Source organism: Onychomys torridus, chromosome 6 (assembly GCF_903995425.1).
Source record: "Onychomys torridus chromosome 6, mOncTor1.1, whole genome shotgun sequence".
Classification (NCBI taxonomy): Eukaryota; Metazoa; Chordata; class Mammalia; order Rodentia; family Cricetidae; genus Onychomys; species Onychomys torridus.
This window is the reverse complement of record NC_050448.1, coordinates 87,608,732-87,635,727: the sequence shown is the minus strand read 5'-3', so window position 1 is coordinate 87,635,727 and position 26,996 is coordinate 87,608,732. Positions and strand designations below refer to the sequence as shown.

General features: G+C 36.2%; 1 protein-coding gene across 1 annotated transcript; it reads right to left on the bottom strand.

Annotated features, from left to right (window-relative positions):
* Positions 1-16,614: 16,614 nt before the first annotated feature.
* On the bottom strand, positions 16,615-16,840 carry LOC118585196 (translation machinery-associated protein 7-like). The gene has a single exon (XM_036189442.1). It carries the CDS (start codon positions 16,838-16,840, stop codon positions 16,646-16,648), a length of 195 nt encoding a protein of 64 aa, XP_036045335.1. The 3' UTR covers positions 16,615-16,645.
* Between the last annotated feature and the right edge of the window lie 10,156 nt (positions 16,841-26,996).

Genomic DNA, 26,996 nt, shown 5'->3' with positions numbered 1-26,996 from the left:
CATTTCATGAAGAAGAATGTTAGTATAGGGATGGAGATATGTTGTGTTATTTACTAATTAATTTGCCTGCATTAATTTGGTTCTGATAGATACTTCAAATCTTTGGAAAATAATTCCAAGTTTGAAAATTATACTACTTTTCAAGATATTATGCAGATTTATTGAGCATAGTATATTTTTAAAACAAATCATAACTAATTTCGTAATTTTATCATGTTATTGGCAAAGATAGATTATCCTATTATTTTTAATAGTAAACTAACCAGGAGAAAACAGTTACCTCATAGAATATAAGTCTTTTCTTGGTGGCATAAAATTATATAAGAAATTATTCTCATTCTTTAATATTTTATTTTAACTAAAGGAAATGGTCTTGTTTATCTTCCACATTGGAAAATAAGGGTCAGATAAAGAAAGACACACAGTTCCTTGTGATTGAGTAATGTAACACTTCCCTTCACACATATGTTTGATAGTTAAGGACATTGCCTTAGGATGACATCAATAGACATAAATAGCATCATAGCTGCTATTTATTATTAGAACTTTTGGTCTTGTGCATTTTAGTCTGAAAAAAAAAATATATATATATATATATATATATATATATATAGAGAGAGAGAGAGAGAGAGAGGTGAGAGAGAGTAGGCTCATCAGCTCATGAAGATGTAATCACTAAAATTTGTAACAGTGGCCTAAACAACTGGAACAGTAGAAAGGGTTGTAAAACCATACCATAAACTACTAGTAAATATGAGACAAGATATATTTATTTAATCTTATTTAAATATATATATAATTTATGCATGCATTGAAACAGCATTTGTTACCCAGTCATATGTAAAGTTTCATTTTATACATTAAAATCAACTCAATTATTGATAAGATAAAACTCCAAAGACAATCCTAGCTGCTGGCTTGCCTGTGGTCTCCTTGATTGGTGAGATCAGACTACCTTAGCCATCAGCCTTACAGTTCTGGAGACAGCAATAGTAGCAGAACATCTAAGCATGAGGCACTGAGAAGACACTCTGTGATTCACCCTCCAAATCTTCTCTCTAACCTTACATAGAAGGAGGCTCAGGTTACCTTTCTGTGTTGCTCTTATACATGTACTAATTCAAACCTAAGGTATCCATCCTTACAATTCAATTAACTTCCCAAAGCTCACCAGAATGTGAAATCTTCCATATCTCTAAATGCCTTTACCTAAGACATTAGGAGCTAAGACAGCTGTGCTCAACCTTTGAGTAACGATCCCTTTGGGATCAAATAACCCCTTCACAGGAGTCATCCATGACCACCAGAAAAGACAGATATTGACATGACAATTCAAAAGGTAGTAAAATTACAGTTATGAAATAGCAATGAAAATTTTATGGTTGAGGATCACTATGAAATAAGGGACTGTGTTAAAGGGTCACAACATTAGGGAGATTGAGAACCACAGACCTAAGATGTAACTGTTGAGAGGACACCACATTCAGATCATAACATTCCCAAGGTTTCCCACTCTAAATATTATTAAAAGAGTATTATTTATAATAGATTGAAGTTTACTATAGCAAAATGTATAAATAGCAACTAATTAACAGTTATTGTATACAAGGTTGCTATCGCTAGAATTTTGTTGAATGATGAACATTGTAAATCTTATAAATGGATCAAAATCAAGAGAATAGTTTTAAGAAATGACGAGTTATAAAACTGTATCTTGTGTATTTTGTATATTTATCCATTTATTCAGTCATTACTCACTAAAAGCAAGGTGATCTCACAGCCACAACAGGTTTTGTGTAAAAATACTAGCAACATTTCTGCCTCCAACAAGCTTGCAGTTACAGAATGAATCTTGTGCACTAGAGTCATCCAGACACTTACATGAAAAATATTTAATTATTTTTGTTAAGGTAACTTATAAACTCTGTGCAAGTAAATGAAACAGAGCACAACTAAGTGTTCCCAAGGTCTATTTTAATTGTATAAATTAAGCATTTCTGACTTAAGATTGCATTGAGATATTGGTGATTAAAATAACACAATGTAAGACTATCTTTGTGCTATGGGATATTCTCTATGCTATGAATGTGCTGCTCTGATTGGTTAATAAATAAAACATTGATTGGCCAGTAGGAAGGCAGAAAGTATAGGGGGCACTAACAGAGAGGAGAATTGAGAGAAACGGAAGGAAGGAAGAGAGACCTGCCAGCCACTGCCATGACAAGTGAGATGTAAGGGACCAGTAAGTCACAAGCCATATGGCAAATTATAGATTAATAGAAATTGGTTAATTTAAGATAGAAGAAGTAGATAACAAGAAGTGTGCCATGGCCATACAGTTTATAAATAATATAAGCATCTCAGTGATTATTTTATATGTGGGTTTTGGGACTGTGGGGGTTTGGTGGCACCTGGAGAGAAGCTCTCCAGCAACATCTTTGAGAAAATATTTTATGTAGTGAAAAAAATAAGTGGAAATATCTGAAGAGAGGAAAGATTTGTTTGTTTAGGTATAAAGAACAACATAACCAAACATGTAATCAAAGGCAAGTACAGTAATATAATATCATTTGGTAACAGTACAATATTTCATTTTGAGAAATCATTATAAACACATGCTCTAAATGCTCTAAATGCTGCAGGCTACAAGAATATGTAAGAGATTCAGCTGTACATGATAAAGTGTTACCTAGACAGATCAAGGAATCCTTTTAGAGGAAGTCAGATATCAAGGAATAGTTGTGTTATTGGACTTTTAATATATCAGCTATTTCCTACTATCAATTTTTGTGTGCCCATAACTCCTAGGCCATAACAGAAAACAGTATAAGTTTTTGGAACTACTGCTGATCTGTACTAGGTAACACCCCTACAGAGACAACCCCTGTCTCCTAGGCAAAGGAGACAGCTGGGTATGTAGATGTATGGATTTGCTTCTTGTGCAAATGAAACTCAGACCATCCTTTTGCTTCAAACCAAGTGGTGTTCCAGAGCTATTGACTCAGGACAAAAGGGTTTTTTGTGTAGCCAGGCATGAGCGAACACTGGGCCAGAATTCCTGACTTGGGTAGGGGAAGTGAGAATACCTTAGTCTGAAGAGAAAGCAGGAGGGTTACAATAGCATGGCCTGAGGAGAAATCAGGGAGGAAAAGTTTTTGCAGATTGTAGGTGGATTTGAATCAGGTCAGGAAAGTAAGAGAGGAAGAAAACATGGGAGACAAAGGAACAGAGGATGAAGATGAGATCAATAGCAGAAGAGCTTAATTAGGGCTATGAGAGGACAGAAAAAGAACAGAGAGGAGATAAGCATGAGGGCAGAAAAGAACCTGTGTAGAGAGAAAACTGACTCAGAGGAATAAAGTATATGGACTAAGGAGTTTCATGTACTTAGATTCATTTATTATTGTCAGAGATTAGATATTCAGCTGGTTGTAGATTCTTCTTGGACCCTAGGAGAGGGCTATTGAGGGATTGGACCCCCATAGTCTGTTATATCTAAATGTATAACTTCTATGTGGGAAAGTACTACAGAGAGATCAATATGTAAGACCATAACTTAAAGGAAGCATGCAGTTCAGAACTTTTGTCATCAAGTGTACATGTAGAATAGTATTAAAATATCCCTCAGTACATAGAAATATTTAACACATAAAATGTGTTAAAATATTAAAATGTGGATTTCACCAAGGTATTTTGATAATTAGAATGGTTTCTAATCATTAAAAAAGATGTTACAGAGGTCCCCAGAAATCCACACAGATGACTCCACTATAGACTACTGGCAATGGTTGAGAGAGTGCCTGCCTGAGCTGACCTACTCTGGCGATCAGATGGCTGAACACCCTAACTGTCATGATAGAACACTCATTCAGTGACTGATGGAATCAGATGCGGAGTTCCACATCCAATTCCCAGGTGTAGCTGCAGGAGTCCAATCGATGAGAGAGCAGAGGGATTATATGAGCAAAAGATATTGAGACCATGATTGGAAAAAGCACAGGGGCAAATAGCCAAACTAGTGAAAACACATGAACTATGAACCAATAGCTGAGGAGCCCCCATGGAACTGGACCAGGCTCTCTGGTTAAGTAAAGCAGTTGATTAGCTTGAATTGTTTAGGAGGCCCCCAGGTAGTGGGACTGGGACCTGTCCTTGGTGCATGAGCTGCCTTTTTGGAACCTAGGGCCTATGCTAAGACACTTTGCTCAGCCTTGGTGCAGGGAGGAGGGGACTGGACCTGAGTCAACTGAATCTACCAGGCTGGGCTGACTCCCCAGGGGAGACCTTGCCTTGGAGAAGGTGGGAATGGGTGGTGGATTGGGGAAGGAATGCTAGGAGCTGGGATGAGAGAGGACAGAGGAATCTGTGGCTGATATGTAAAACAACTACAAAATCTCTTATATAAAATTTTTAAAAAGGAAAAAAAAGATGTTACAAACCCCATCAAAAAAACATTTTAAAAAATTGGTAGTCAATGAGGAATACATTCCATATTTGATTATTAAATTCAATGCTTTGTCTTTTTAATAAAGCAAAGATAGATCTCTTTAAGGAAAAATTACCTTATATTTACTCACAAGAATTAATGAGAAAGACAGCAATGCTTATGAAAGTACAGTAGTACAGACTCAAGACATGTGTGGGTCATGATTAAGCATCATACAAAAAGCTGCATGTATGATGTTTTCTTTGGTAGCTTCTGTGGTTACAATGTTCAAAAGTTTTTATGACTGTTTTTCCATTTTTATTTCCTTTGTTCTTATTTATTTATTTTGTGAATGAGAACATAAGATGATCCTTAGGAAAATTTAGACAGGACTACAGGTTGTTGAGATAAAAAAGTAAATTAAAATAAATTTTGTATCTAAGAAGTAAATGGAACCATCAAAGTACTATAAAACAAGGAAACTAAGACATGTTTTGATTTTAATCAAAGTTCTTTATCATGTGTGTGAAATGCATAAGAAGTTCAGGTTTAAAGGAAAAGTAAGGTTAACTTAAAGGTAATATGTTCCTAGACCTTAAGTATGGTTCATTGCTATTTTAATTTTATATAATAATTATTGACTCTATGTAGGCAACATTCATAACAAATTTTGTTAATTTTTCTGGAATTTTTGACTCTCAGCTGAGAATGTTTCAACCGGACTCTGTAATTAGAGATTCTTTTCTCTCCCAAGTTTCCTTATTTTCTGTCTTTCTCTCCTACCTTAGTTTCTCCCTCAGAGACTTGGATTCCTTAACCATAAAGTCTTGCTGATGGCTGAAAGCTATTTTCTGAAATTCTTCAGAAGATATTCTGAGTCATGAAATCACCTAATACAGTTTCCTTGGCAAGTTGAAATTGGCTTTAGTCAGTGTCTACATCCTTATTTGGATTTTTCTACTTCCACAAAGGGTGAGTAGTAGCAGAGCAATTTCTATGCCTTCACCTCTGAAAACTGCTGCAACTACTAAACCTTATAAGTACATCCCTGTTGCCTATATACTTAGAGTCCACATAGCAAAGAAACCTTCATGACTGAGAATGTTGAAAACTATCCATGCCAAAGTTTTACCCTTAGACCACTTTTCTGGCAATTGCCAATGCTGAATTTGACAAAAATAGTTCCTTTAGCATTTTTTTGTCAGCATTGATTACTTCACATTTTAACTTAGTAAAAGACCTTAAATTTTCAAATAGCTATTTCACCAATCTTACATGTCAAAAACTTCTCACAATTTTCTTTGTCAATGTGTCTGATTCTTTGGAAGCATTGGCTAGACATTAAAACTGAATATTATTAAATGAGTCAACATTTGAGGAATGTAATAATAGGAAAATATCATAAGAATAAAGTGTACATAAGTCATATATAATTAACAGTCTTACAAAATTATATTTGAAAATAATTTTTCCTTTTTTAATTTATTATATTTGTGTTTTAATTTTACACATCAGCCATGGGTTCACCTGTCCTCCCCCTTCCCGCCCATGCCCCCAACATTCCCCCATCCCCTCCCATCTCCTCCAGGGCCAAGACTCCCCTGGGGATTCATTTAAACATGGTGGATTCAGTACAGGCAGGTCCATTCACCTCCTTCCAAGCTGAGCAAAGTGTCCCTGTGTAAGCCCAAGGTTCCAAACAGCCAGCTCATGCTCTAAGGACAGCTCCGGGTCCCACTGCCTGGGTGCCTCCCAAACAGTTCAAGCAATTCAATTGTCTCATTTATCCAGAGGGCCTGATCCAGCTGGGGGCTCCACAGCCTTTGGTTCATAATTCATATGCTTCCATTCGTTTGGCTATTTGTCCCTGTGCTCTTCCAATCTTGGTCTCAACAATTCACACTCTTACAGTCCCTCCTCTTTCTTGATAATTGGACTCCTGGAGCTCCACCTGGGGCCTGGGTGAGGATCTCTGCATCCACTTCCATCAGTTCCTGAATGAGAGTTCCAGCATGACTGTTAGGGTGTTTGGCCATCTGATCACCAGACTAGGTCAGATCAGGCTTTCTCTCCACCATTGCCAGCAGTCTACAGAGGATATATCATTGTGGATTTCTAGGGACCTCTCCAGCACTCTGCCTATTCCTGTTCTCATGTGGTCATCATTTTTCATGGTTTGTTATTCCTTGTTCTCCCCTTCTGTTCTTTATCCAGCTGGGATCTCCTGCTCCCCTAAGCTTTCTCTCCCTCAAACCTTGCCCTTCATTACTCCCACTGTCGTCCAGGTTGTTCATGTAGATCTCATCCATTTCTCTGTCATTGGGCGATCCCTGTGTCTTTCCTAGGGTCCCGTTTTCTTTTAAATTGAAGTGCTAACAATGCCATAATTAGATAAACTTTAAGTCCTCTCATGAAGCTATTGAACACTGGCAATATCTGCTTACATGGGAAAGTCAAGCTACAGATATATTTTAATAAATATAATATCTCTTGAAACTCAGTTCTTCATAAATCCTGTGGATAACTTCCATTAAATCAAATGTAAATTTTATAAGTCATTTCCAATGGGGATGAAGTTCCTTTTGTGCTTAACTCTGTAATACTGTAATGTACATTAATTGTCTTGATGTAGTATGTATACTAAGGATGATACTTAATGTACAATGCCATAAAAGAAGACAAACAATTTTAAAACCTGACATTTATGTTCCCTTAAACATAAATGTGAACACAATGGAGATAAATGTGCATTTCATTCACTTTAAGACCATATTTGGTGTTATATGTTCTTAAAGATAGGGTAATGATGAAATTGGCAGCCTGGAGCTTCCTTCCCAGTGATTTTTAATAAATACTGTCTGTTCTCTAAAAACAGAAATACTAGCTACCTCCATAGACAAGGTAATAAGGACATGTTATTTTTCCAATTCTTATCTCCTACAAGTCAATGGTGGGTGACACTAGTTTTCAGTTTGAAATACCTAGTTTTCTCCTTCCTGGTATTACTGTTCCAATTGGAAGCTATAGCGACAGTAAGAATCATGGGGAAAAGCAAGCTCTTCCCTCATTCAAACTTTGTGGAATTTTTTTTTATTCTTTGTTTTTAAGACATTCTGGTGAAAGCCAAAGGTATCACAAAGACCAAAGACCCTAAGAGCATTCGAAGTTTCCTTTCTTTCTGGCTCTTTCAAATAGTCATCATCACAACAGCTGATCAACCAATGTACTTTATTTTCCTACTAAATGGCCAGCTTGTCTGCTGTAAGAGTAGAATTCATTGATGGTTTTCTAAGGTCTTTCTATAAATGCTACCACAATGCAGGCTCTCATTTGCCCTTTTCTTTTGCTATTTAGGTTTCTAACAGCACTTTCTAACTGTCTTGAATTGTCAGAAACCCTGTTTCAATATTTCTTTCAACTTGTCTCATTAACAGGCAAAATTTATTGATTTTATTTGTGCTTGTATAACATGCATACACAGGTAAGTATATACCTAAATATAATTGAGAATTCATGAAACTGAAATATTTATATTATCTTTAAAACAAAAGACTAGTTACCAGCACCTAAATCTTAATTGGTATTCTCTTTAGATATAAAATTTCCCTATAATTCATTTTTTAATTTGGCAATGCACTGTTCCATCTATCTATAAATTCTATTTTTTCTGTTCCTAATATTATAGAAATCCTCTATATTCATGTAAAGAAATGGACTGACCTTGTAACTCTACAAAATGTATGATTTTTCTTTCAAACATTATAAGCTACCTAAATAAAATGTAAATATATGAATTTTCCATTTTCATTTTCTGATATGGAATATGATTTCTTTTTCTATAATTTTATCTTGCTGAGACTTTATTTGAATAGTGTATGAGTATATACACATCTATAGGCTCAACTTGACTGAAAGAAATTTATCAGAGGAATTTGAAGTAGATAAAGATAGCTGATCACAGACTTACTATCTTCCACGATGGGAAAAGAAGGGGATACTCTAATGTATATTTTCAGAATTATTTATTTATATTTTATAATCATATCTGAATACTGAGTTTTCACAACAATAAAGAATGTTTATGAATACATTTTATTTTAGTTCATTTTATTCATTTATTTTGTAATTCTATTTGTGTATATTCTATATTAATGACATATTTCATGAAGGGATCTGTTAAGTATAATGATTTTGCTAGATGGAGAAGCCAAAATTCTCAGCCCTTAAGTTAGTATTTTCTATTTTTGAAAATATAGAATAGAAATCAATGACAAAGCTATGGCAACAGCCCTGGAACAAGACAATGTGGAATGAAGAGACAGACACAGTGGTGTTGCTGAAGTGATCCCTGAATAGGAGATGTTGAGAGAGAGAAAGGGGAATGAGGTTGGAGAGGGTGGCTATCAAAGGCAGAATATTTCAGGAGAAATATGAAAATTTAAATCTCAGAAGCTCCATAGAGGTGTTGAGAATTGTGGTTGGAAAATACCAAATTCTATCAGTAAAATATGTAATTATTCTGACTTTTACCCTCCATTGAATTCTTGGGACTAGCAACTTCTAGAAATATGTGTACATACATAAGCAAAGCACAGAATGCAAACATTTGCCTTTTTATCATATAAATTAGAATATGTATAGTTGCAAAGTGATGAGATAATAACATTCTATGAACAGTCAGTGGAATTTATATCAGTTTTATAGTTACGGTTTTAAATATTATTTAATGAAAAAGAGGACATAAATTACAAAGAAAGCGGGGAGAGGTATATTAGAGGGTCTGGAGGGAGGCCAGCAGGAAGAGAAAAAATGTATATTATAAACTCAAAAAATAAAATAGATAATTTTTAAAACCTTAGAAAAAGAGTTATCTACTCTTCCTAGCACTGTCATCATTACCTTAACATGAACAAAATTTACTGATTTTACTCCACAGTGAGCTCTAGTAGCAGATATCAACTATTTTAAGCATCTTCTTGTGAGTCATTGTCCATATTTGTTGCCTATAAAAGCTTGGCTTGTTAAAGTCATCATGGGCATTTCCTGTGGTTACTGACATTAACTTTGCATCCCCATACATGAATGTACGTATCATTTCTTTTAACACTAGTTGTCAGTGTGAATCTGGAGTCTGCCCATGACAGTTTCTCTCTCTCTCTCTCTCTCTCTCTCTCTCTCTCTCTCTCTCTCTCTCTCTCTTTCTCTCTCTCTCACGACTCCTTTTATGTCCTTCCAATTCCTTAAAAAATATGAAATCTTCGTTATTATTGTAGAGCATATATATATATATGTATGTATGTATGTATGTATACAAATGTGTAGACACACACACACACACACAGCTAGCTGAGTCCAGTTAGTGTTGCTGAAGTGGACTTGTTGTTAGGGCAGCACAGAGGGATTCTCCACATAGAAGACTGATTCTTCTTCTCTCAACAGTCAATAATTGCCTTCAAGTCTTGATCTAGAGATGAAGTCTTTTGAATTTCCCCCATTCAGATTAGCATGTTAAATGGTGTTGTCACTATGTAGGTCATGTTTAGCTGACCATATTTTGAGATCCCATGTGTGCAGTTTTCTTGTCCTATATAAAAGATACTATCTCACAGCTGACATCTTGGCTCCCTGACTCTTATCATCTTTCTGCTGCCCCTCCCATCTTCCATATCACTATTATACCTTTGGTGATAGTTTGCCTTGGTGATCTTTGCTACGATTTGCAAGCTTTACAACTGAGTAGGACTATTGCTTGTCTTGTTGCAAGTACAAATAACACGTTTAGCAACTATGATTGATGTCCTGGGGGGAAATTTCTATGTGAGCTCCAGTTTGTTCCCCGATTATGTATAGATTTTAGTAACTATGCAGTGTGTTCAACAAGAGGGCATTACCTTCAATTCTAGAAAGAAATTGAAGAGTGACAGTAGCATGTATTATTTTGGGAATCTCTTTTTCTTCCTGAACCAACAACTCAAAGGGAGTTTTCCATGTGTGCTGATTAATTGTTTTATCATCTTGACACAAACTAGGGCCATCTGGGAAAATGGAACTCTAACTGAAAAAGTACCTCTGTAAGATTGGCAAGTCTGTGGGGACATTTATTGAGTCCTTATTAATGTGTGATGATCCAAGCTGTTGTGGACAGTACCTCTTCTGGGCAGGTGGTTCTGAGGTATATAACAAAAACAAGCTGACCAGGCCATGGAGGGAAAGACAGTAAATAATCCATGGCCTCTACTTACAGGATCCTTCTTCTGCTCCCACCTGACTTCACTCTATAGTGTATTGAGATTGAGACCTACCTGTAAGACAACGCATTTTTCCCTCAATTTATCTTGTTAAACTCTTCTCACAATAATATTCAGCAAATTAGTACCTATACCTGAGAATGGACCTTTTGTTAGGTTATCGATATTTTGGAGTGTATTCTCATCCCAAGTGACTTAACTTCATTCAAACTATAAGAATTTACCCAGCTGGATAGCATGCAAACCACAACAGTGACTAGACAAACATGGTATCCTCAATGGTTCAAAAGTAGCACTGCTTGCTTGAGGGTAATCCTCTGCTGTATTATTGGACTTCAGGTCTGCTCAATAGGAAGAAATTCATGCATGGCACCTTAAACCTAGCAAAGTACTCATGGCTGGAAATGTCATACAGCAGAGAAGGGAAACTTCTCCTGTGCTTTTGCTAAACTGATAGAACTTCTGTGTTCTAAGTTATTTACCACAGCTAAGAATAGCTCTCTATCCACTACTCTGCAACCAACACAGATTATGACAGAGTTCCACAACTTGTCAGAGTAAAAGACAGTGGACTAGCATACACCAACTGATATACCTGCAATGAAATCCCTACATTAAAGCATAAATAGTGGAAAAGCCAGAGACTCGGGGTGCCTTTTACTATATGTATATATATATCTTGTTCCCTGCCATACTTGGGAAATCTCAACAATACAGTTGCCAGCATAATGAAATCACTGATTGGCATGCAGGTATGATCAGGGAAATTCCACACAGTTCTACTCCTACACGAAGAGCTGCAGATAGTCAATAGACAGTGTCAAAGAAATAATTCAATTCATTCAGGGAAGAGCTCCCACATCAGATGTCTAATCTTAAGTGATTAGATACACGCACACACATACACACACACACACACACACACACACACACACACACACACACGCGCACACACAATGCTAAACGAACTCAGTAAATTATATATGTTTATTTACATATGTATATTAATGTAGTAATAATAAATAGAAGAAGAGTTCATAAGCCTGGGGGAGGAGGGATATAGAAGAATTTGAAACAAGTTGAAAATCGTGGGAATGATATCAATACATGGCATGAATATGAACCTCTCAGTAAAAATATAGAAGACAAAATGTTAAAATCTACTACACTATCCATCCAGGGCAACAGTTCTCAGTCTGTGGGTGGCAACCCCTTAGGGGTAGATCAAATAACCTTTTCGCACCAGGCGGCTGTGGCACATGCCTTTAATCCCAGCACTCTGGAGGCAAAGCCAGGTGGATCTCTGTGAGTTTGAGGCCAGCCTGCTCCACAGAGAGAGATCCAGGACAGGAACCAAAATTACACAGAGAAACCCTGTCTCAAAAAACAAAAACAAACAAACAAAAAAATAACCCTTTCATAGGAGTCACTTAAGACCATCTGAAAGCACAGTTATTTGTTTTATGATCCATTACCATAGCAAAAATTACAATTATGAAATAGCAATGAAATAGTTTTATGAGGAACTATGTTAAATGGTCACAAAATTAGGAAGATTGAGAACCACTGGTCTAGGGTATATCTCAATAATTCAGTAGTTGGGTAAAGGACAGCAGAATCAACAACAGGGTGAAAAGGATAATAATTTGTAAATTCTATTAAGTAATTTTAATTGAATTACATTTCATGTTCTTGAATATACACAGATTAATTAAACATAATTATCCAGACTCATCCTGAGGATTATACAAACCTATAATTGAAAGAAATTTTTAATATTCTGTGGTGATAATTTATTTGTGCTGATATGGGGTGCTATTTTATTTGTGCTTTGATAAGTAAAGCTTGTCAGGAGATCAGGGAGAATAGACCAGCCATTTTAAGTAAACAAAGTCAGACAGCACACGCCCTTAATCTGATCATTTATCAGGCAGGTTCTCTGTGTGTTCAGGGCCATACTAGGGAACAGAGCCAAACATGGTGACACACACCTTTAATCCCAGTACCAGCCATGGAGTCCTGGAGGTCTGTACGTGACAAGGAAGTGAGGTAGCTTGGCTAAGAACCAATGAGAGCCATATAAAGGTTTGGGTAAGACAGAAAGTAGCTCCCATTTGGAAGCAGCAGAGTTGGTGAGGTAAGGTTAGCTGGTGCTAATCCCTATTTCCCTGATCTCTCTAAGGCTTCCTCTCCTATATTTGGCTCTGTGGTTTTTATTTAATAAGACTATTTAAAAATATATATAAAATATTCTATCCAGATTGCTACTTTAAAATGTGTTTTTTCATGTACCTTAACCAAGTGTTTGTAGTGTTCCCTCAAAAAAAAATCTCACTTTCATCTGAATTATTAGCATTTCCAACAACAATACTTTTAGCAATGTCAGAAAGTGACATAAAAGAACTATTCACATTCAGTCAGGAAGACACAGTATAAAGTGGCTTATCACATTTCAAACCACCCATTTTGTCATTCTTAGAACTTATTTTTCTCCCTGGATATCAGACAGCCCTGACAGACTGAACCTGTCACCTCACTCTTCAGGGTACTGTAGGCAGAAAGGGTTTCCTCTGAGATCTATGGTGACAGTAGAGTATATTTATATTTCCATAGTTTCCTTTATATTTTACATGCAGAACTCAGATAATTTTCTTATAAAGCACCAGTTAAATGTTATGGAATATCAAGTAAATATACACTACAAATGAAAATGAATTAGCACAAAAGTATAAAGGTCTATTTCCAAGTATTTCAAATTACCATAAAATAAATAAGATATTTTCATTCAAAGACTTTGTGTTTCTTACTCTTATTTACATCTCCACTACCCTCTGTTCCTCCTTAGACTTTCCCTCAAATATTCTCCTTTTTCTTGTTTTGTCTGTATAATTTAAATTAGTATACTGCATGTGAGGACAAAATGGAAAATGTTTCCATCACTCTCTGTATATCCCTGAAATGTGTGTGTGTGTGTGTGTGTGTGTGTGTGTGTGTGTGTGTGTATGTGTGTGTGTACAGGTGTATGTAGATAAAGCATATGATTTATCTTTCTGAGTTTAGTTTATTTGGCTTAAAATTTTGATCTCAAATTTTGTTAATTTCCCAGCACATGACAATTTTCTCTTATGTATGAGTAAATTTCCATTGAGTATGTACATCATATTTTCACTATCCACTGTGTGTTGATGGACATCTATCTAGTTTCCCAATTTTGCTATAGTGAGTATTGCAAAAGATGAGTATTGAGGGGCAATGTTTGTTCCTATGGTGTTTTTATTCAATTTCATTTGAGTACCTGTCCAAGAGTGGTATAGCTGAATCACATTGTACTGATACAAAACATTTATATAAAACTAAAAGACCAGAGGACCTAGATGAAAATATTTAGTTAAAACTAATTTAAACAGTAGAGAAAAACAGCCTATTCAAAAATGGTGGTAGCTAAATTGAATATCCACGTGTCAAATAACAACACTAGATCCTCATTTCTCAACTTGCCTGAAAAATCAACTGTGAATGGATCAAAGACTAAAGACATTAAGATTTAAAACTATATAACTTCCAATCCCTTCAAAAAATGTAACATCTTTGTTATTTATTATTTTTACACACACACACACACACACACACAAACACACACACACACACACACACAGCTAGCTGAGTCAAGTTAGCATTGCTGATGTGTACTTGTTAGGGAAGCCTAGAAGGATTCTCAACACAGAAGATTGATTCTTCTCTCAACAGTCAATAATTGCCTTTAAGTCTTGCTCTAGAGGTGAAGTCTTTTGGATTTCTCCCCATTCAGATTAGCATGTCCAATAGTGTTGTCACTGTGTATGTCATGTTTACCTGACCATATTTGGAGATTCCATGTATATAGTTTTCTTATCAGATATAGATGGCACTATCTCATAGCTGACATCCTGGCTGCCTGACTCTTATAATCTTTTTGCCCCCCATCATCCATGCTGTTCCCTGATATAGGATAAACTCACTTGGAGGGGGCTAGAATGTAGAATCATTTGGGGAAGTGAAGAATGAGGAGGTTCCTTGGGGTAACAAAGGGTAAATAGGTAAAAGTACAGCATATTTGAAAAGTAGTATGGAAACATAATAATGCAGAAACTTTCTAAAATGTACACACATATAAAGGTGATCCTAAATGAAATTGCCAAATAATGGGTGAGACAGACTTCAAACTGGCCATCTCTTTTCACAATATGAAGCTTTTTGTCCCAATATTCGGTTGCATCTGAGTTATTGGCCAAAGAGGCACCACAAGAATAATTAAACAAACTAGCATGGCTCCAAGCCAATTATTGGTTGCTCTCTACAAAAAGATAGAAAGTCCCCATTGCTGAGAAGAATACCTACACAACTGACTGGACATGGAACTATCAAGCTTGGGCTGATGTAGAGCCTCTACTCCTCCTACCTTCCAGTGTCTTTGGCACAGGAAGATAACTTTCATGCTATCAAAAGAGAAACATAAACATTAAGCCAGTTGCAAACCCTTTATCTGCAGTTCTGAACTACCTTCAAGGTATGCTAGTGCAATGGTGGCACAAAGCTTGTGGGAGCAACCAATCAATAACTGGCTGACTGAAAGGCCCACTCTATGAGATGGAACCCATACCTAACACTGCTTGTGTGACCAAGAACCTGAAACTACATAGTTCAGAGACCCAGGATAATACTAAACAATACTCATATAAAAAGAAAAAAAATAGTAGTGATAAAATTGATCCTAATGATATTCTGCTATAGTCCAAGATAATTGCCATATTCAGCCATCGTTAGATAAACTTCCTTCTGCAGCACATGGGAAGAAATATAGAGACCCACCGGCAGTTATTACACAGAGACTGAGCTACCTTGGAATACTCAAACCTAAATAAAATGCCTTGTAAATTTTCTCTTCTGAGAGCTCATAAATGTATAGGAGCCAGCTGGGATGGAGGACACCAAGAAAACAGGGCTCACTAAATCATCATGCAAAAAGCTCTTACTAACTCACTGAGAGTGCAGCAGCTTCCACAGGGCCTGCAGGGGGCTGTACCAAGTCCTTTGTATTTATATCATGGCTTCCAGTATTGTGTTTTATGGGATTCCTGAGTGTGTGAGCAAGTAGGTATCTGATTTCTGCACCTTCTCTTGGACTCTTTTCCTTCTGTTGGTGTGTTTTGTCCAATTTGATATGAGCTTTTGTTTCATCTTACTATATTTTATATTGTTATATTTTATGAATGAATAAATGAAAAACTAATCATTAGGGCAATGGTTGGTAACTAAACTGCCATTTATAGGTTCTGGGAGAGGAAACATCAAATTTCTCTAATTGAGTGACACTGAGTATATCACAATGTCAGAGAATCCTTCATATTCAGGAGTGGTTGACCAACATATAATGGAATCCATAGGTGTTCTGTGTATTTTTTTTCAAATTTGGTTACATTTTTTTTTCTTTTGGGTGGTATTTATTTTACTTTCTAGGTTTTTGGGGACATGTTTTAACTGTTTTTTGAGAAAGAACTTAAGAACTTAAAGTTGGCTGGTTTGGGAGAGGGGAAGATTATGAAAGAACTTGGGGAAGGAGAAGAATATAGTCAAAACTATTTAAAGTTAAAAATTGTTTCATTTATTTTTTTGCCTTTTAATGAGTTGGTTTAATTAATTCAAAGTGATACAGAATTCAGGGTACAACAAAGATGAAACAGCTCTGGTAGGATTTCGGAAAGAGTTTACTTTAAATTCATAGCTGAGGTAGGAATTGCTGGACACTAGAGACAATGAGCCATTGTATTATTATTATTATAAATATATTTTACAAAAGTTTATTACAATGTACAACAGGCTCCAGGATAACACTTCATTCTAACTATAGGTGGCAAAGATGTTGTGGCAGGGAATCCAGATGTTTAAATAGGAATTGAAAAGGGTCACCATCATCTCAAATATGAGGAACAGCTTACTTTTTGCCAGATTTCTTAATTCCACCTGTGACCAGGGGTCCCTTGCCCATGGCCTTGGCTTTTAGCTCCTTGAATTTCTTCTGCTTCCCTTTCTGTTTCTGCTTGAAAGCCTTATCTTCCTCGTCCATCTCCTTGGCCTGCTTCTTGGGCTGTTTCAGGGGCTTCTTTTCGCCACCTTCACAGCCCGACATGTCGCTTACAGACAGCCCCTTCACCAGACCCCGATCTAAAGCCCTAAAGTTAAAAATTGTTTTAAATAATAAAATATATTATCAAAAGTAATAATATTTATTATGTATATTTCCCATACTTTAATTATCATTCAATATTTGATGGAAAAAAATGGGCTGATTCTTTATTCCCTTGTAAGAAAAAATAAAGTTACAATATTTGAGGCAAAAAATAAAAAGACTCTCAAAATACTTCAAATTTGCATTTTCTTCTGGTATTGAACACTTTTTCAAATATGTATTGGATGCTCATATATCTTTATCATTTTTCTAAGACTGGTCCAGGTTTTAGACCATTGATGTGTTGGCAGTGTTTCTGTCTCTCTGTCTCTCTCTCTTTCTCTCTTGCTCTGTCTCTCTTGTTTGTGTGTATTTTCCTGGTGCAATTATTTGTATATATTGTATATTAATTTTCTGTTTCAAAGACAGCCAGCAAGCATTTTTATGCCATCACATAGGCTGTCTTTCAACTGTGGAGAGAGTATTCTTGCTTGTCTTCATCTTCATAGTTTTAGGTAGAGCCACATGTTTGTTGACTTGATGTTTATTTCCTGTGCCATTGGATTCTTAATCAGAAAGATTTTGTGTATGCTATGCCTTGAAGTGCTTTTGTTGTTGTTGTTGTAGTTGCTGTTCATTTCTCTCTATCAGTTTTAGCATTTCAGGTTGTAAATCAAAGTCTATGGTCCAGTTTGAACAGATTTTGTACTTGGTGAGAGATATGGATCTAGTTTCAAATTTCTTCAGATATCTTGTTTTACCAGAAGGATTTATCAAACTGGATTCTCCTTTAACCAGTGAATGTTTTTTAACATTTTGTCAAAACATACCCTGCCATAGCCAGGCAGATTCTCCTCTGGTTCCTTTGCTCTGTTTTATTGCTCTAAAAATAGTTGGTTTTCTGCCAGTATGACAGCTATTGTAACTATCGCTTTGCCACTGTAATTTGTGATATTTCTAGTTGTGTTCTATGACTTCCCCATGGTCTTTTGTTATTTTCTACATAGACTTTAAGATTATTATTATAATTCATCTGTGAATGATGTCATACATTTTTATGAAGATTGAATTGAATTTCTAAATGACTTCTAGTAATATTGACAATTTCACAGTATTAGCTGAGCAAACACAGATGTATGGGGAATGATTCTGTCATAATGGCTTTTTCATTTGTAACATTTTAAAATTTTGAATTTAGAGGTCTTCCATCTCACTTTCCCTTTTTATTTTTGACCTTTGTATATTACTGAGAATTCAACTCAAAACCTTATGTCTACCATGGAGCAACACCATTTCCTTTTTTTGCATGTTGTAAATACTAATCATTAAAAATTGTCTGTGTATTATTTTCTTGATTCCTATATAATGATAGGAAATCTCTTCCACTAAATTTCTAAAATATTGTTAAGCATATATCTTTGTTGTCTTTGTAATCTTCCTTAACCTTTGTGTTTTGAAGATTACCATAGTAGCTTCCTTGAGAGGACAGACTTCATTTCTTTGGCTACATGCCCTCAAATTCTATTTCTTCATATTTTGAGAACAAAAGAACACATGTTCCTTAAGAGGAATAAGATTATATTGTTGAATGCTCATAAATTCATTTCGTTTCTTTTTCTTTCATTCTAGCTTTCTGAATCAGTAGTCAAGGGACATGTTCCTTAAGAATAAAACTTAATAGACATGAATGTTATCTCTTTTTTTCTCAATCATTCTCTTTAGTGGATTCATTTTCTTATTCTCCTGATGATTCAGGACATGAAGGTGTGCTAATTACAATCTTTCAAAAACTTCTTAAGTCAATATAATAGTAAATAAATCATTCAGAGCAACAATTTACTTCTGAAAATGAAATTCCATTGTTAGTCATTAAGAAATCTGGTGTCTTATTTGCTTTTCTATTCTTGAGACAACAAGAACAAAGCAACTTATAAAAGAATATGTTTAATCTTTGGATTATCATTTCAGAGAGTTAGAGTCCATGATGTCAGAGTAAAGTCTGGATGTCAGGTGTAGACAAGAACTCACATCTTGATCTACAAATAGGAGGCAGAGAAAAAGACATACAAACATTAAAAATGGCATGAGTCTTTTGATACCTTCTAGTCTAGTCCTAATGACACACTTTGCCAAGAAGCTTATGCCTACAACTCTTTCCCCAACTGTTCCACCAGTTTGGATCCAAGTATTCAAACACATGAGCCCAAGTGAGCTCTTCTGACTTAAACAACCACAGTTGGCTTGTTCTCTGATGAAGATCAGTTATAGTATCTTATTGCATTTTCCTCCAGATTATCACAAGATTGAAATGTCCTAAACATTAGCTCTGATTGGAAAACAGGTTTTGATTAAAGCCACGTGGGTTTAGGTAAGAAGCTAATACATTTTTTTTCATAATATAACCAATTTTGTAACTTTTCTCATTAACATACATTTTTATGAAAAGTAAAATAAGTAATAGTCAACTATATTTAAGCAAAAGCTAAATCCATCTTCTCATATCCTCTTTGAATTTTCACTGAATTAAATATTAGAAGATGGTAATACAGTATCTGATGCCATCTGCCACATTGGCAGAAACTCAACATAGTGACAACAATGTCACAGCAAATACAAAGACAGATAGATTTAGGGAAAATGAAATCACAGAAAAAGAAAATGTTTAAGCAATTAGAAAATGTGTCAGTGAACACTTACTTAAAATGTGAAAGGTATATGAATCCACTTTATGTTAGTATTTTGAATTTCTTCAATGACAATATTTAAAATGGAATAATTACTATCTTATTGAATCAGCATTAAAACAAAATCATTTTGTTCTTGCAACAGGTTCTATATCTACCATGTACTTATTTTCCATTGACATGAAGAATATCAGTGGGATTATTGTTTATTCAGATCATTAATAAAATCATCTTAAACAGAGTTTAGTAGTTATTGAGCATTCATTAAAATGTTTCAAGTAAGAAACAATGAAAAAAGATGCTATATTGTTAGTAATAATACTTTATTTTTTATTTTTTTATTATTATGTGTTTTAATTTTATACATCAGCCATGGGTTCCCCTGTCCTCCCCCCTCCCACCCCTACCTCCACATTCCCCCCAGCCCCTCCCCTCCAATCCCATCTCCTACAGGATAAAGGCACCCATGGGGATTGATTTAAACCTGCTGGATTCAGTACAGGCAGGTCCAGTCCCCTCCTTCCACACTGAGCATGTGTCCCTGTGTAAGCCCAAAGTTCAAAACAGCCAGCTCATGCACTAAGGACAGGTCCTGGTCCTACAGACTGGGTGCCTCCCAAACAGATCAAGCTATTCAATTGTCTCATTTATCCAGAGGGCCTGATCTAGCTGGGGGCTCCACAGCCATTGGATCATAATTCATGTGCTTCCATTAGATTGGCTATTTGTCCCTGTGCTTTTTGCAATCTTCGATTCAACAATTCAAGCTCTTACAGTCCCTCTTCTTTCTCAACAGTTGGATACCTGGAGCTCCACCTGGGGCCAGGCTGAGTATCTCTGCATCCACTTCCATCAGTTATTGGATGAGAGTTCCAAGATGACTGTTAGGGTTTTTAGTCATCTGATCACCAGACTAGGTCAGATCAGGCTTTCTCTCGACCATTGCCAGCCATCTACAGAGGATATATCATTGTGGATTTCTGGGGACCTCTCGAGCTCTCTGCCTATTCCTGTTCTCATGTGGACTTCATTTATTATGGTCTGTTATTCCTCATTTTCCCTTTCTGTTCTTGATCCAGCTGGGATCTCCTGCTCCCCTAAGCTCTCTTTCCCTCAAATCTTGCCCTTCATTACTCCCACTGTTGTCCAGGTTGTTCATGTAGATCTCATCCATTTCTCTGTCATTGGGTGAACCCTGTGTCTTTCCTAGGGTCCCGTTTTCTAGGTAGCCGCCCTGGAGTTGTGTAGCAGTCTAGTCATCCTTGATTTACATCTAATATCCTCCTATGAGTGAGTACATACCATGTTTGTCCTTCTTAGTCTGGGTTACCTCACTCAGGATGATTTTTTCCAGATCCATCAATTTGCCTGCAAACCTCATGACATCATTGTTTTTCTCGGCTGAGTAGTACTCCATTGTTTATATGTACCATATTTTCTTTATCCATTTTCAGTTGAAGGGCATCTAGGTTGTTTCCAGGTCCTGGCTATTACAAACAAAGCTGAAATGAACAGAGCTGAGCAAATGCCCTTGTGGCATGATTGAGCATTCCTTGGGTATATGCCCAAGAGTGCTACAGCTGGGTCTTGGGGGAGATGGATTCCCAGTTTTTTAAGGAAGCACCATATTGATTTCCAAAGTGGCTGTACAAGCTTGCATTCTCACCAGCAGTGGAGGAGAGTTCCCTTTGCTCCATATCCTCTCCAGCATAAGCTGTCTTCTGTGTTTTTGATCTTAGCCATTCTGACAGGTGTAAGGTGGTATCTCAGAGTTGTTTTGATTTGCATTTCCAGGATAAATAGGGATGTTGAGCAATTCCTTAAATGTTTTTCAGCCATTTGAACTTCCTCTGTGGAGAATTCTCTGTTTAGTTCTATAGCCCATTTATTAATTGGACTGTTGGGTATTTTGATGTCTAATTTATTGAGTTCTTTATATATTCTGGATATCAGCCCTCTGTCAGATGTGGGGTTGGTGAAGAAGCCTTTTTCCCATTCTGTAGGCTCTCGCTTTGTCTTGTTGACTGTGTCCTTTGCTCTACAAAAGCTTCTCAGTTTCAACAGGTCCCATTGATTGATTGTTTCTCTCAGTGTCTGTGCTACTGGTGTTATATTTAGAAAGTGATCTCTGGTGCCAATGCATTCAAGAGTACTTCCTACTTTCTCTTCTATCAGGTTCAGAGTAGCTGGATTTATGTTGAGGTCTTTGATCCACTTGGATTTAAGTTTTGTGCATGGTGACAGATATGGATCTATTCGCAGCCTTCTACACATTGACATCCAGTTATGCCAGCACCATTTGTTGAAGATGCTTTCTTTTTTCCATTGTACATTTTTGGCTTCTTTGTCAAAAATTATATCTTCATAAGTGTGCGGGTTAATGTCAGGATATTCAATTCGATTCCATTGGTCCACATGTCGGTTTTTATACCAGTACCAAGCTGTTTTTATTACAGTAGCTCTATAGTAGAGCTTGAGGTTGGGGATTGTGATGCCTCCAGAGGTTGTTTTATTGTACAGGGTTCTTTTGGCTATCCTGGGTTTTTTGTTTTTCCATATGAAGTTGAGTATTTTTCTTTCCAGATCTGTGAAGAATTGTGTTGGTAATTTGATGGGAATTGCATTGAATCTGTAGATTGTTTTTGGTAAGATCGCCATTTTTACTATGTTAATCCTGCCTATCCATGAGCATGGGAGATCTTTCCATTTCCTGACATCTTCTTCAATTTCTTTTTTCAGGGACTTAAATTTCTTGTCATATATGTCCTTCACATGCTTAGTTAGCATAACCCCAATGTATTTTATATCATTTGTGGCTATTGTAAAGGGTGATGTATCTCTGGTTTCTTTCTCAGCCTGTTTGTCTGTTGTATATAGGAGGGCTACATATTTTTTTGAGTTGATCTTGTATCCTGCTATGTTGCTGAAGGTTGTTATTAGCTGTATCAGTTCCTTGGTTGAATTTTGGGGGTCACTCATGTATACTATCATGTCATCTGCAAATAGGGAGAGCTTGACTTCTTCCTTTCCAATTTGTATCCCCTTAATCTCTTTATGTTGTCTTATAGCTCTGGCTAGAACATCAAGTACTATATTGAATAAGTATGGGGAGAGGGGACAGCCTTGCCTTGTTCCTGATTTTAGTGGTATTGCTTTGAATTTCTCTCCATTTAATTTGATGTTGGCTGTATTCCTGATCACTCCAAGACCTTTATCATGAAGGGGTGTTGGATTTTGTCAAATGCCTTTTCTGCATCTAGTGAGATGATCATGTGGTTTTTTTTTTTTCTTTGAGTTTGTTTATATGGTGTATTATATTGATGGACTTTTGTATGGTGAACCACCCTTGCATCCCTGGGATTAAGCCTACTTGATCATAGTGGATAATTATTTTGATGTGTTCTTGGGGTCTGTTTGCCAGTATTTTATTGAGTATTTTTGCCTCAATGTTCATGAGGGAGATTGGTCTGTAGTTCTTTTTCTTTGTTTCATCTTTGTTTGGTTTAGGAATCAGGGTAATTGAATCCTCATAGAAGGAGTTTGGTAATATACCTTCTGCTTGTATTGTGTGGAACAATTTAAAGAGTATTGGTATAAAGTTGTCTTCCACTTATACCAAAAGTCTTTAAAATATATTTCTGTTTATAAATTACTGGGTTGTCCTCTCTGTTCCATTGCTTATATTTGGCATTTTTGAACTTATAAACTCTTTACATTACTATAGCTTTATTGTAAATATTGGGGCAGTTTGGTAGAAGTTTGTTATTGTTATTTGATAATGAGTTAATTGCATTTGATTCTTTAGCTTTAAGAAAATTAAATTTAGCTTCCACAGATAACTTTCTGGGATTATGATGTTTGAATGCTTTGTATCTATACATCAAATAAAGACATGATTTGTTGACAATGTTGAGAATTTATAATGAGAAACAGAAAACTTCAGTGTATTAGTAACTTCTTTAACTTCTTTCACTTTGGATGTATAACTATCCACACATATGCATACTTTGTTTGAATTATAATTATTTCATCATTAAGTTTTAATATATTTTAGAGTTTATAATGAAATGTTCCACTTATCCATTGATGTAGCCTGTTAAAATGATATTTTATATTAATGTGGAATACTAAAATGCAACCTTGATATAACCTTTTATTAGTTTTAAAAAGTCTATTGTTATAAGTTATTTCATATACAAGAGATACAGGGTTTTTTTGTTTGTTTGTTTGTTTTTTTCTTCCACATATGGGCAGAATCTGTCTCCACTTTTTTGTAGTAATTCATTATTTTGACTGTCCAGCATCACATGTGATGAATTATGTCTTATTTTTTTCTTAGCTTGGCAGAGAAACACCAATTCTCTTTTCTGTAAGTGTTCTCATAGTGGTGGCTTTTGAGATGGTGTTTGTGAAGGTGAGGTAACCATTCTATTTTTAGCATTACAAGACTTATTTTATGTGTCAATGTAGCAATTTGTCAAATAACTTTACTGTAGCTATGCATCAGATTGTATGGCTTTTCTCCATTTGTGGCTTTGTGTGATAGGCTACATTATTTAGTTTCATAATACTGACAGTAATTGATTTTTTTTTTTTTTTTTTTGGTTTTTTGAGACAGGGTTTCTCGTGTATCTTTGCACCTTTCCTGGAACTCACTCTGTAGTCCAGGCTGGCCTTGAACTCACAGAGATCTGCCTGCTTTTGCCTCCCAAGTGCTGGGAAAGGCATGAGCCACCACTGCCCGGCTCTGATTATTTTTTGTATAGCCTGCGTTCTTGGTAAGTATTTTTTTATTGTTTTATACAACATTTTGATACTTTGCCAAATTTTATTATGTACCATGATAGCTAACTTCTCTCATATAAAATATCATACTGAGATTACTAGTGTGGTTTGAAAATTTAGGTGGGCATGTTAGGTCTTCTGCCACATTTTTCCTCTTAGGTTTTTTTTTTTTAATTTTATTTTATGGTTCTTGTTTGTTTCCCTTATGAGCAGTTTTTGGATTTTATTAACTAGATTTTCTAAGCATGTTAAAATTAACTTTTGTCTTTCATTTTTTTTAATTAAGAGATTTTCTATTCATTTCACATATCAACCCCAGATTCCCCTGTCCTCCCTCCTCACACCATAACTCCCACCCAACTCCCTCCCCCATTCCCACTTCTTCCAAGGCAAGGTCTTCTATAGGGAGTCAGAAGAGTATGGTATATTCAGTTGAGGCAGGTTCAAGCCCCTCTCCCTTGCACCAAGGCTGTGCAAAGTGTCTCACCATGGCACTAGATTCCAAAAGGCCAGCTCATGATCTAGGGATAGGCCCCAGTTGCACTGCCTGGGGGCCACCTAAAAAGTTCAAGGTAAACAACTGTCTCATTTATCCACAGGGCATATAGTCCAGAAACATGGGGTCTCCTCTGCTCATGTGTTTCCATTAGTTTGGCTAGTTGTCGCTGTACTTTTTCCAATCATGGTCTCAACATCTCTTGTTAATAGACTCCCTACTCTCTCTATCATTTGAATTCTGGGAGCTCCACCTGGGGTTTGGCTGTGGATCTCTGCATCTGCTTCTATCAGTCACTGGATGATGGTTCTATCATGACAGGATATTCAGCCATCAAATCACCAGAGTAGGTCAGCTCAGGCACCCTCTTGACCATTGCCAGTAGTCTATATTGAAGTCATCTTTGGGGATACCTGGGAACCTCTCTAGCACTCTGCTTCTTCCTACTCCCATGGTGTAGTCTCTTATCATGGTATCTCTTTCCAGGTATCTGTTTCTGATCCAGCTCAAACTTCCTGCTTCCCTAAGCTCTCTTTCCCCAACCATTGCCCTCCATTAATTCCCCTCACCCCCAGTTTGCTCCTGTAGATCTCATCCATTTCTCCATTGTTGGGCAATTCCTATCTTTCTTAGGGTCCTCTTTACTAGTTAGTCTCCCTGGAGCTGTCTAGTTACCCTTTGATTTATATCTAGTATCCACTTATGAGTGAGTACATACCATGTTTGTCTTTCTGAGTCTGGGTTATCTTACTCAGGATGATATTTTCCAGTTCCCTCCATTTACCTTTAAAACTCATGATGTCATTGTTTTTCTCTGTTGAGTAGTACTCCATTGTGTATATGTACCACATTTTCTTTATCCATTCTACAGTTGAAGGGCATCTAGGTTATTTCCAGGTTCTGATTATTACAAATAATGCTGCTATGAACATAGTTGTGCTTGTGTCCATGTGTCCTTGTGATGAGAATGAGCATTCCTTGGGTATATGCTCAAGAGTGGTATAGCTGAGTCTTGAGGGAGATTGAGTCCCAATTATCTGAGAAACCTCCATACTGATTTCCAAAATGAGTGTTTCAATTTGCATTCCCACCAACAGTGGAGGAGTGTTCCCCTTGCTCCAAGTCTTCTCCAACATAAGCTGTATTCAGTGTTTTTGATCTTAGCCATTCTGACAGGTGTACAATGTATTTCAGAGTCATTTTGATTTGCATTTCCCTAATGACAAAGAATGTTGAGCAATTCCTTAAATGTCTTTCAGCCGTTTGAGCTTCTTGTTTAGCACTATAGCACTTTTTTTTTAATTGGACTGTTAGGTATTTTGATGTCTAGTTTCTTGAGTTCTTTATAAATTCTGGAGATCAACCCTCTGTCAGATGTGGGGTTGGTTAAAAATCTTTTCCCATTGTATAGGCTGTCATTTTATCTTATTGACAGTGTCTGTTGCCCTACAAAAGCTTGTCAGTTTCAACAGATACAATTTATTATTTTTTCTCCCAGTGTCTGTACTATAGGTGTTATATTTAGGAGGTGGTCTCCTATACCAAATGCATTAAGACTACTTTCTCTTATATCAGGTTCAGAGAAACTGGATTTATCTTGAGTTCTTTGATCCACTTGGATTAGGTTTTGTTCAGAGTGATATATATGGATCTACTTGCAATCTTCTGCATCTTGACATGTAGTTATCCAGCACCATTTGGTGAAGATGCTTTCTCTTTTTTCCATTGTACAGTTTTGGCTTCTTTGTCAAAAATTAGGTGTTAATAGGTATGCAGATTAGCATCATGGTCTTCAATTTGATTCCATTGGTCCACATGTCAGTTTTTGGTTTGATTTTGCCAGTACCAAGCTGTTTTCATTACTTTAGCTCTATAGTCATGCTCGAAGTCAGGGATTATAATGCCTCCAGAATTTGCATTTATTTTATAGGACTCTTTTAGCTATTCTGGATTTTTATTTTTTCTATATGAAGTTGAATATTGTTCTTTCCAGGTCTGTGAAGAATTGTGTTGGGATTTTGAAGGGGATTGCATTGAATCTGTAGATTGATTTTGGGAAGATTGCCAATTTGACTATATTAATCCTACCTATCCATGAGCATTGGAGTGTTTTGCATTTTCTGATATCTTCTTCATTTTTTTTTTGTTGTTG